The sequence below is a fragment of the Camelus ferus genome, chromosome 32 (genome assembly GCF_009834535.1).
Source record: "Camelus ferus isolate YT-003-E chromosome 32, BCGSAC_Cfer_1.0, whole genome shotgun sequence".
In the NCBI taxonomy this organism is placed as follows: domain Eukaryota; kingdom Metazoa; phylum Chordata; class Mammalia; order Artiodactyla; family Camelidae; genus Camelus; species Camelus ferus.
Genome location: NC_045727.1, coordinates 11007285 through 11019061, shown reverse-complemented (window position 1 = coordinate 11019061; position 11777 = coordinate 11007285). Strand labels below are relative to the sequence as shown.

At 57.0% G+C, this 11777-nt stretch overlaps 1 protein-coding gene across 1 annotated transcript; it reads right to left on the bottom strand.

Annotated features, from left to right (window-relative positions):
* Window positions 1-5953: 5953 nt before the first annotated feature.
* On the bottom strand, window positions 5954-7979 carry SDF2L1 (stromal cell derived factor 2 like 1). Its single transcript, XM_032471582.1, has 3 exons — window positions 7730-7979; window positions 7190-7386; window positions 5954-6368 (listed from the first exon to the last, which is right to left on the bottom strand). Exons 1-3 carry the CDS (start codon window positions 7914-7916, stop codon window positions 6087-6089), a joined length of 666 nt encoding a protein of 221 aa, XP_032327473.1. The 5' UTR covers window positions 7917-7979; the 3' UTR covers window positions 5954-6086.
* Window positions 7980-11777: the final 3798 nt, after the last annotated feature.

Here is an 11777-nt window from a genome sequence, read left to right as displayed (position 1 = left end):
TCCTCACCTTATGGACTTCTCTCTGCCCCCATCTCCTCTACCCTGGGCTTTTCACCCTCTTCTCTCCTGGCTTACTCTCAGCATCAGACCCACCTCTCTCCAGCTTCTGTACTCTCCTCTCTTCACCATTATGAAGGTCCCGTCTTCACCATTCCTTCTTGGACCATCTGATCTTATCCACTTAGTCCCAACCCACAGCTGACCTAAATAACCCCAACTCCCGCAAGCTTCAGACCCACATCCAAGTATCCACAGGGGACGTTTCTTGGGCATCTCATGCGGAGCACATCCAGATTGGCAGGCAGCTTCTTCCCTCTCGCCCAAAACCTGCTTCTCTTTTCTCTCTCCTACCTGGTCAGTGACTGACACCACTATCCATCCCAGCTAGTAACGAGGTGGGTGCACCCCGGACTGCTTCCTAGCTGTCCCCTCCTAACGTCCCTCCACCGCAATCAAGCCCTGAGATCCATGAAGCATACCTGAGAACTCTAAAGAGATTTTTCACCCCCTGTTGCCAAACTTCCAGCCCTTTAACCCTAGCTGTCCCCAACACAGCAGGTGGCATTCAATTCCTCATGCTCTGATGTCAGAGAGCAAGGTGGATACAACCAAGAAGGAAGATGGTCTGGCTTGTGCATCTTGCCTCAGGATGCAGGCACACTCAGCTACACTGGGGTTCAAATCTTCATTCTGCTGCCTGTCTGTCCCCATGCAACTTCCAAAATCGAACTTGACTTTTAAATATATAGTATGTGCCTTTTTAAAAACAGGACAGAAAAAAACAGGACAAGCATCCTTTGAGAGGTCAGACAGACCTCTGATTAACACCCCCATCATGATATGCTTTTTTCTTTTTTCTTTTTTTTTTTTTTTTTTGTATATTTTTAAGTGTATTGTGCCAGGCACTGCCAAGAGAAAAAACATAAACTGCCTGGTCCCTGCCCTCAGGGGCTCTGGGTCTAAAGAGGGCTTCAGCCACAGGGAGAAAATGGTGATCTAATAGGCTCTTGTGGAAGAACATTGGATGCCCAGGGAAGGCTTCCCCTAGGAGGGAACATTTGAGCAGAGCCCTGAGTCCACAAGCCCCTCCCAGAAAGGGCAGGAGACAGTTGCATGGGGATCTGCGGCCAGTGGAGACACAGTCTGCCTGGGAGAAAGGGGTGGCCATCTCTAGCCATGGCACCTGGAGCCAAGAGGAAGGGAGGTCAGGCCCCAAGTCAGGTGACCTTAGGATGGAGGAACCCCAAGGGCTCAGGCCTAGGATGCAGAGGAGTGTGTGTCATTGTCCCCATCCTCCCCAGGATGTCAAGTCTTCTATCCCCATTGTGAGGGTAAGTCTAGTGTCCCTGCGTGCTCAGCCATTGGTGAGGGGTACCCTAAATGCCCATCTGGAGACCTGGATCTCCTCTCAAGGAGACAGGCTTGAATGATTGTCACTGGGCACATAAAAATCTTTTGCGTCTGGTTCTGATGCTGGAGGTGGCCCTGCAAACATGCCTGGGGGCCAGGCTCCTTGGCAGTTCAGCTCCAAGCCCCCCAGTTGCAGCTGTGGGCATGCCAGGCACCTCACAGTCCTTCCTGCAGGCTCAGGGCAGCATATGTCCCTGTAAGAGAATAAGTGGGCAGAATTGGAGGGCATGACCTGCAGGCTTCATATCCCAAGTCCACTGGCCACCTCCGGTGCTGCTTCCCAAGACCCCAAGAGAACATTCTCTCCAGAGCCTGACCCTCCCCAGGCCTTCAAGGAGGGCTGGGTCCAGTGCAAGTCTACGTAGTCAAGTTTGAGCTGGGTCTGAGCCAGGTCCAGACAGACCCTGTGTGCAAAGCAGTGGGCCTCTCTTTCTCCCCAGGGTCGTGACCAAACCTGGGGCCCCCAGGCTTACCTGGGAGCTGGTTTCAAAGGTCCTTTCCAAACCACGGCTTTTCTGAGTCTGGGGCCTCTGCCCTCACCTATCCAGCCACGACCCTGATGGAGAGCTTGGGGGATGATGCCATGATGGCTGAGCTCTGCACTTGCGCCTAATTGCTGGGAAGTGGAGTGAGGCGGCAAGCCTCCCTGCCCCCAGGCCCTGTGGGTGGGTGGTGGGCTGGGCCTGACTGATGCCCTTTCATCATTGCACTGCCTGCCAGTGGCCCACAGTAGTGCAACAGGGAAAGAGTGTCAGGCAGGCCTGCCAGTGCCTCTCCTGGTGGTCGGTGGTGGTGGGGCTCTGAGACCTGGAATGCAGGCCCACTAGGGCGGGGCCTCTGCCTGGGGGAAGGGTGCCCTCTGACCCCAGAGGCCCAGGCCTGGCCAGGATCTCAAGTTTCCATGGAGAAGTGAGTAAGCTGGGCAGGGGGGAGGGGAGGGACTGCAGGTCCAGGGGCCTGGTCTGGGGAGGGGAACTGGTAGTGTGGGGGAGTGGGGGTCCCTCAAGGCTGGTCCCAGATGCTTTGACAATATCATTGCACTGCTTCTCAAAGCACAGTAGTGCAACCTCGTCAGAGCACCTGCGGCTAGCAGGGGGAAGCCCCCACAGCCCCCAATACACCCAGAATGGGAAGCTCAACCATGAGTTGGGTGGGGCAAGGGGTCCATTCCTAGACATCAGAGTGGAGAGAGGGATTTCAGCGGAGCTGCGGTCCTCGGGGTCCTTAGGACCCCAGGGCAGCCGGACCGTCCCCAGCACCCTCCAGACTGAGGTAGAGACCCCAGACTGAGGGACACTCCAACTCTGGGGCGGGAGTGGACCAAGGAAAGGGCGTACACACAAAGGAGAGGGGCCCGCGCTCCACCGCTGTCCGAAGACCCCTCTGGCCAGCAGCGGGTGTGGGTACAGCCCGACCACCCTGCACTGTCCCTCGGCCCGGGGCTGCGGGAGAAGAAGGGTGGCCCCTGCAGGCTCAGGGTCCTCATCCCTGGTCCCTGGCCCCTGGCCCCTAACTTAGGCTCCGCATTCTGTCTCAACAGATTCCCTACCCGGCAGCCCAGAGCGGAGAAGAGAAACGGGGAGCTCCCTGCTCTTCTGGAGTCCCCTGCCCATAGGAGGACCCCGGGGTCCCGGCTGCGCCCCTCCACACCGCCTGCTGGGTAGGGCGGCCCTGCCCGCGCCCCCACCTCGGACCCACTACTTACGCGGCCTGACGCCCTTTCTGCCCCAGGCCCGGGCAGGTCTCGGAAGGTTGCGGGGAGAGGTCGGACCGAGTTCCGCCCGCATCGTCCCCCAGGACCACCCTGCACCTCGTGGCGCCCTCTCGCAGCCGGCTCCATCTTTAACTCGCTGACAGGCGGCGGCCCGGCCCCCGGCTCCTTAGCATAGCGCCACGCTCATTGGCCGGCGCCGGCGGGGCCTCGCCTCCCGCACGCCCATTGGCTGAGGCCGGAGCGATTTCAAAATAGCCTGCGGGCCCGGATTGGCCCGGAGCAGGCTGAGGCTGCGGCTCCGCGGTTTTAACAATGAGTTCTACAAACACTTTCTCCCCATTCATAACTTATCAAAAGGAACTTTGCCCGCCTTTTCACAGCTCCAGCCTCCGCATGTTTTCCGCTGCGCGGGCGAGCGCACTTGGAAGCCCGGTGGGGGGCGCCGGCCGCGCGGCCAAGCCCGCTGGGGAGGGGGCTGCGACTCAACGAAAATGCCCAGACCCCCGGTCAAGCCCATCTCGGTAGGACTGCAGGCTACCTCGTTTCGCGAACTGAAATAGCTCCCTGTTCCTCCTGGATGGCACATTCGGCTCCAGTGGGCTTTCTGGTGGGGGCAGCCCCTTTCCCCACTCGACTCCACCGTATCACTCGACTTGACCCAAGTGTGATTTGTCTGAAGCCACCGTGTAGGCCTCGGCTGCCGGCCCTGGTCCTGGAGCCTCTGGAGCTTTGTGGATCTGTGGGAAGTACGAGGAAGGGGGCGTCACTTGGGTCCCTGCGTGATTATGGATAAGCATCCATTAAGTGCTAACCCGGGGTTGATGACCCGGAGGAAAGTACACGGCCCTCCACCCCACGCCACGCCCGCGCGGCCTTCACATAGTTGCAGTGTGTGTGTGTTGGGCGTTGGGGGGCGTTGCTTAGGCTACTGTGAATCTTGGCCCCCTACTCTTTTTTTCTCTCAGTCCAGTGGCTGAGAGCAAATGTTTTGGAGGCAGACAGAGCAGTTTAAATAGAATGGATTGGTTGCCTCCTCTGTGAAATTAAGATGATAATTGATCATGCTTCAAAGGGTGGCTGTCAGGAGTAAATGGATGCTGTGTAAATTGCTGGCCCAGTGCCTGGCACATATATACTCTTCAATAAAGGACAGCTCTTCTGCTGCCACTGGTCTTGTCTTGCATTCTGCCTAGATCCACCTCACCTACTCCTGCAGCTTCTGCCTTGCTTCCCCAAGGATTTCTATATGCTGTGCACTGTTGGATTCTGCTCTTAATCAACACTCCTCACTCTTGTGTGGGTGACAGTAGGGAGGTAATAGAGGCAGAAGTGGGCTCTTACAGTCAGGAGGGGTCAGGGATGGACCAGAGGAGTGCCCCTTGGATTGGAAGTGTGGTCCATGCTGCCTGTGTTCTACCTACATCCCCTTGGCACTCACCTCTATGGAAAGTATGCTCCCTACCAGCATCTGCGGCTCTGCCTGAGGGCTACATTCCGGCTGTAGAATATAGGGCAAGTGGAAAGTGCTGCAGAGGAATCCCCCCCCCCACCTGCGTAGCAGCCAGTGGAAGAAAATATTTTGCTTGTATAAGTACCCAGCCCTGCTTTTTTGCCCTTCAGTTGGAATAACTTTGATGCGTGTTCTACATAGGGTCACAGAGCTCCCCAGTGGGATTAATCTTCAGTTGCCCACAAAAGTGACTTGCTCAGTAATGCAATCTTCACTGGCTGCAGCCCCACTCCTCTGCCCCCGTGTTTTCTGCTTGCTCTCCTGTCTCAGGTCAGGTGAGTAATGGGAGAGAAGTGTAGACTTGTAGACAATGATCAAGAGGTCTAAGCAGAGCAGGAACTCACAGGGGAGAGGTCAGAGGAGTGAAGAGCCTAATCATGAACCTCCTGCCCTCAGGTCCCACCATTGGCTAGAGCTTTTCTCCCACCCCCTAAGGGCAACTGATTTCTCAAAAGTGAGGTGCTCTGCCCACCCTTCTCCAAGGTCCTTCCAAACAGCTGCTACTCCCAGGCTTTCCTTGGTCTCTCTTAATCTCATTCAGGAAAGTGGCACCCTCTACCCGAGCTGTTCCTGGAAGCTCCTAGGACTGTAATCTCCACCATGACCTCTAGAGGTCACCCAAGCACCAGCAAAACTACTATGACCTGCCTTTATCAGGCCCACCCATTTATAGTTCCTTTCTCTAAATTGCAGTGCTTTGCTGGCTCAAACTGTGCCTCTTCTTCCAGGAAGCCTTCTCAGATGTCAGTTCTTTGCAATTATCTTCCCTTGCAGTATTTCTTGAAGTTCTGTTAGGGCTTCAAGATTTTGAAGGATCGTAGTGGAGCCTAAGATACCACAGGCCTGAGCAGGCTGGGTGTAGGGGTTGCCATTTGCACCAAGAATGAATCTGTGGTGGAAAGTGCCAGCAGATGGGCAGAGTCCTGGCCTGGTGCTTGGTCAAAGGCAAGTGTCAAAGACTGCCATAACTGCGAGGGGAGGGGTAACAGGGGGAGGGGGAGTGTCTCAAGGGATGAGGGGGCTAGAGAGCTTGTGTTCATCCCAGCTAGTAAGGAGCTGGGCTCTGGCTATTCTGCTGAGGCCCCAGCCCTTATCAGGAAGGTTCGAGATGCTCAGGGGCTGGGGAACTGGGCAGTGTTGCCATCAGACCATCTGAGGGTGGAGGGGGGATTGTGATGGCCCTGGACAGTGTTGAGAAAAGCATCAGAGAGGGCTCAAGGTGTTCAGCTCCCAGCTGTGATGGAGACAGAGGATGTGCCCTGTAGAAGACATGTTGAAGCAGGCTGGTACCTCCTGTCACCCCCAGGCTCACAGCAAAATGCAACCACAGACCAACATTCTTTAATCATAAAGGCACTTGAGAACCAGAACCCCTACAAACCCAAAGTCTCCCATAAGCGTGGCCCTGCAGATGACCCACCCTACTGCCCTCCGTCCAGCCATCCATGACACTCAGAGTTCATCGTGAGCCGCAGAGGGATCCGCGCTGGGCTTGATGAAGATGCCTTCCATGGCCTTCCACCGATTGTGCGTGTTGGCGCTGGGCATGCCGTGCACCTCGTGTTGCCCGTGGATGGGGCTCCCGTACTGCTCACCAGTGACTGACAGGAACACAGAGGTGCCCACGTGCTGGAAGCGCACAGCAGCCTCCCGTTCCCAGTGCTGCCCTGAGCAGCGCACCGTCCACAGGTCCAGGTGGTCACCCTCGCCGTCCTCCCCAAAGGCGCTCACCTCCTGTGGGTGCAGGGCGTGGGACGGCAGTGGTCACTACAGAGGACACACCGAGTTCCCTGTGGTCACTTGCCTGGCAGCTGTACTCACACCCAGGGGCCTTGCTGGCACCTCTCTGAACCTCAGCTTCCACAGCTGCAAAATGGGATACCACAACCCCCACCCCCAGCACCCAGGTATCCCCCCCAACACGGTCTCTTCAAACACATGAATATCACACCTCATCTGTCTGGCCAGTGCCCACTGGCCCCTACAGAGCCAAGACTCCCCCCTCTCTTCTCCTCTGGGTTCCTCCTGTCCTAACCCTCTGAGCCTCATTCATTAAGTCAAACCCCTCAGGCCGACAGTCAGGGTTCTATTTATCTCATACTTTTTCTTCTGATTACCGCACACGCACACCCGAAGCAGCCTCTCTGGTCCAGCCCTACCTCCCACACAGTTCCAACGATCTCCACACACAAGCTTTTCCCCAGGCCTGGAAAGACACTCTCCTCTCTGTGGCTTGGAGGACTCCTGCTCATCCTTCCAGGCCTAGCACGGAAGTTCCTCCTCCCCTGCCCCGTTTCCCATTCTTCACCCCAAGGGCACGTGGATCCCCTCCCGAGTCCAACTCGCCCCAAGGAGTGGAGCTAACAAGCCAGATGACGCTTCCTGTCGTGTCCCCGCTAGGCTGAGAGCTCCAGGGGCCAGACCCTGGTGCAGTCACCTCCGTGTCCCCAGAGGGGGCGCTCGGCAAACACTTCTGACGTGAAATTCCCATCTCACAGAGAACCCTGAGGCTCCGAGCAGGTGCCCAGGCCCTCACACACTCACCAGGGGCTCACCTGATTGTTGGACAGCGGCGACAGGAAGTGATGCGTGTGCAGGTTCTTGCCGGTGAGTACATGCGTCAGCCGCACAGCCTGCCCACAGCGCACCGGGGACCCGCGCGGACACCCGCCCTCCGAGCCGCCGCGTATCCGCCAGTAACTATTGGCGTCGTCGGACGCCTCCACGCCGGTTACCGACTGCTGTCCGCTGCCTGGGGGACGACACCCAACCCCCGAGGTCGCTGTCAACGCGGGTACTCCGACCCTCAGCCCAGACACCATCCGCTTTCCTGGACAACCTCAACCCTGGGACCCAACAGCTCCCCCAGGTCCCGCGGAGCCCCCGCCGGACTCCAAGCCCCTTGGCCCGGCAGCTCCAGGAATATTTCCCGACAACACCCTCGAGCTGCCAGCCTGTTCCCCTAGGCCCCCAACTACTACAACCCCTGATGAACCCCACCCCCAGCCCTTGGCCCGCACACCCCTGAGCCCACCCCGCGGTCAGACCCCCAGCCCCGGGCCGCCCCTGGGATGCCGCAGCCCCGGCCTGCGCACCGGATCCGTATTTGATGTCGTGCGAGTGCAGCCGCACTCGGTGCTGCGTGTTGAACAACTTCAGCACCGACCCGCAGGTCACGAGCTCCGCGCCGATCTTGGTGGCACAGCTGCCCGGCACCGAGAGCGCCAGCAGCAGTCCCAGCAGCGCCGGTCCAGCAGCTCCGCCGCTGCCCGCGCTCCACATCGCCCCGACAGGGCTCCGGCAACTCGGCCCCCGGCCGCTTCCGTCTCCGCCGCAGGCCAATCCGGCTCTGACAGAGCCCGCCGCGGCAGCCAATCGTAGGCCCGCAGGGCGCTCAGCCTGCACTGCCATTGGGTCCTCATGGAGGGGACCCGCCCCCCAGCTTTCGAGAGTGGCTTCTGGGAGGGGGCTGGAGACACGAGGAGGGTTTTGACTGGTCCACGCTTCCGAGGACTCGCCAATGAATATCAAGCTAAGACTGGGGCGGTGCCCAGCAGAGGGAGAGCAGCTGCGAGCCGCTGCAGGTGAGGGCACCCCTCCCGCGGGCGCTGGGCCCCCTACAGCCGGCTCACCTGACTCACCTGTTCATGAAGCCCCTTAATCCTAGATCCCCAGGCCCTTAATCATGGTCTTTCCTTCGGACCCTGAGCCCGCAGCTGCACAGTTTTGAGTTTGCTCGACCGCTAGATTATGTGGTCACAAGCGCACGCGTCTCAAGCATTCAGTCACCTGGCCCTTCAGTCCCTGGATCCCGGGATTAACTCATCCCTCAGTTACATGGACATTGCCCCCTCTCTGACACTGGGTCACCTCAGCTCCTGGACCTTGGGGTTTCTAGATTCACTGTGCCACTCACTGACCCCTTCCAGGGCAGAATCTCATGGTCACTAGGCTCTTGGACAGCAGAGGGCAGCAGGCATCTGTGGTGTAGAGGATAGTGGCGGTGCTCACCAGAAGCCCTCAAGCTATCTTGGAAACCTGGAGCCCTGGGAGACCAAATGACTGTGAACCAAGCCTGGTCACTGGGTGTCCCAGGTTTCTGACTCACTGCCTTCTCAGAGGACTGTCAGCCCAGCTTCACGGGGGGTGGGAAACTTACACCACTATTTATTCATTCGTGGAACATTCATTCCTGGCCCAGGAACTGGCTCTGGGCTACGTTACCCAGTTGGCTGACTACCTGTGTGCTTGGGGCACCCACAAAGCAGGGAGAAAAATTCATGTTTAATTAAATCATCCAGAATCTTGCAATCAGAAAATCCAGAGTGGAGCCATTTTAATTACAGCAATGGGTTATTTGTGGGGGGGTTGTGTTTATTGTCTTCAGTTTGAATTCCACATGGGAGAAGATGTTTTGATCTTTCCAGCACTTTGAGTGTCTAAAATGCTCATGGTGCGGCCTGGATTTGGTAAATCTTGTGCTTGAGTGGCCTCCAATCCAGGGCAGAGGAGCCAGAGCACAATCTGAATGTGTCCTCTCAGGCACACCAACAAGCATCTCAAACTTAGAATGTTCAAAGCAGAATTCCTGGTCTCCTCCCTCAAACTGCTCCTCTCCAGGCTTCCAAGTCTCAGCAATGGTGCCTCCAGAAGTTACTCAAGCCCAAGACCTGGAATTCATCTTTGATTCTTTAGCACATTCCTCACATCTACCCCAACAGATCTTGATGGCTGTGACTCCAAAACAGATTGTGAGCCATCTCTCCTGTGGCCCCCAACACCACCCTAATCCAAGCCACACCATCTCCCCTTCAGATGTCTACCAGCACTTCCTCAAAGATTTCCCTGCTTCTGATACTCAGCCCTCCCCACAAGACATTCTCCACACAGGAAAGTGATCTTAAAAAGTACAAATCAAACTATATTCAGTATCTTGCAGTAACCTACCATGAAAAGGAATATGGAAATGAATATTTGTATGTATCTGATTGAAACATAATGCTGTACACAAGAAATTGACACAACACTGTAAACTGACTATACCTCAATTAAAAAAAAAATCAGATCACACTGGGTGCCAATGGCTTCCCATTGCACATGGGACCAGAGAATGGGCAGGATATGAACGGTAATCTCTGACAGGCAAAGAAAGGGTTCCAAGTGCAGCAGAGACCCCAGAATTGGAGTCGGGGAAGCCAACATGGCTCTCCCTTGAGGCTCTGGAACCTCATGGCTTCTCTCAGCTGTTCATTATCCTGTCTGCCCCTGCTCACCCCATGGACAGATGCTCAGGGCCCTCCACCTGGAGGCCACAGTTCCTCTGCAGATTCAGATTCTCAAGGGAGGAGGTGATGGACTCAAGCTGGTCCCAGGCACTACTCAGGGTACAGTCTACAGGGGAGGAGGAGTGGTAGCTAGTCTCCAAATATGCCATCTAACAATTCCCTCCCACCCCTGTGGGTGTGAGCTGCCCTTCTCATCAAGCTGCGGAGTCCTTTTCCCATTCCCTTGAATCTGGGCAAGCATTACAATTCGCTTGGACCAGAAGAATGCCACAAAAGTGCTGTTTGGGGACATCCAAGCACAGGCTGCCATAGGGGTGGTGGTTCTTTCTTCCTCCCTCTAGAAAGACAATTCCTGCCCATGCTGTACAAATGTGCAGACCAGACAGACCACTGAACGGCCACGGGCAACAGGGAGAGAGTCGCTGGAAGGGGAGAGGCCATGTGGGATGTTCCAGCCTCAGCCTGGCCCCCAGCTGAAAGCAGCAACCCCACCCCATCCCCCACAAACTACGCTGGCTACACCCCTGCCAGTTGAGGCTATCAAACCGCAGTACCATTACAAATGATGATTTTGTTGGAAGCCACTTAAGTCTTGGTTTGCTACACAGTAACAGATGCCTGGAACAGAAGCTAAGGTGAGCTGTCTCTAGCATCACATTCCAAGGATGCCCAAAGGGGCTGCTCCCACCCCAGGGACTGTCGGTCTCTAGACATGTGCCTCTGAGGTGGGGGCGGGCGCAAATGCTCTTCTTCTTCCTTGAGAGTCCAGGCAGCGAAATGCAGAAGCAAGTGGGTATTGGATGTGCCAATCAACTATGGCCAAATGATACAGCAGTGGGGATGAAAGCAGCTTTTTGGTCTTGTGTGGCAGTGGTGGTGGCAGGGGTTGGCCTTGGGGAAAGGGTGTGAGGAAAGTGTGTGTCCTAAAAGATCCTTGCCACAAGAGCTCTGTGGAAAAATGGGAGTCCCTGACTCCCCACCTTAGGACCCCAGCTCCTCTGACAGGCAATGGGGCATGTCCTCCTCCCCAAATTGCAGGGCGTGGGAGCAGTGTGGAGGGTCCTCCCTGCCTGGCTCCAGAGGGAGGTCTGCACTTGCTGTGTCCTCCCCTGTGGGCCACTAAGTGTGGTCGGGGTGGCTGAGGAGGTCTGGCCTCTACATACCCAGTGGGCTCCAGGGGCAGGGAGCAGGGAGCAGGGGAGAGGTGGAGCTGCTCCCCAGGTGAAGATGCCTGCATGGGAACCAAGAGGCTGCCTGAGGAAGGCAGAAGGGAAGGAGGGTGCTGAACTGGGGGCCCAGGATGGCCCAAGGCTCCAGGAGAATCTTGGAGATGAGACCTGCCAACCCGGGCACCAGCCATGCCCACAGACCCTTCCAGAGAGAGCTGCCCTGCCCAGGGCCATAGCAGAAGGGGTGTCACGTGGCCAGCCTGGGGCAGTCATTCCAGAGCTTGACCAACCAGACCAGCAGCCCCCACATGACCTGGCGGAGGGCATCGAGATCCGGGAGCTGGCCCTGGGAAATACAAGTCTGGAAGACAGGCCCTGGTGGGAGTATCAGGAGAACAGAGATGCACCCTGGCAGAGGAGGAGCCTCAGGCAGCGGGAGCCAGTGTGAGGCATGGAGTGGTGAGGGAGGGGGACCATGAGTCCCCAGCAGCTTGAAGAGCCAGAAGAGGCAGATGGAGTGGAGAAGAGCCAAATGATATGGCAGTGGGGACGAAAGCAGCTTTTGTGGTCCTGTGTGGCCATGAGCAGAGCTTGGAGGTCCTGAGCTCAGAGCACTGGCAGCTGCCATGAAGGCCAGCTCCTTGGGGGCAGAGGTGTGGAGGGGAGGCTGGAATCTCTGACAGGAAAAC

Excerpts from the sequence above, each read along its gene's own strand:
- SDF2L1 (XM_032471582.1), bottom strand. The coding sequence starts at position 7,916 with ATGTGGAGCGCGGGCAGCGGCGGAGCTGCTGGACCGGCGCTGCTGGGA. Across the intron at positions 7,387-7,729 it reads CGACATCAAATACGGATCCG|GCAGCGGACAGCAGTCGGTA; the intron begins GTGCGCAGGCCG and ends GTCGTCCCCCAG. Across the intron at positions 6,369-7,189 it reads CGCCGCTGTCCAACAATCAG|GAGGTGAGCGCCTTTGGGGA; the intron begins GTGAGCCCCTGG and ends CTGCACCCACAG.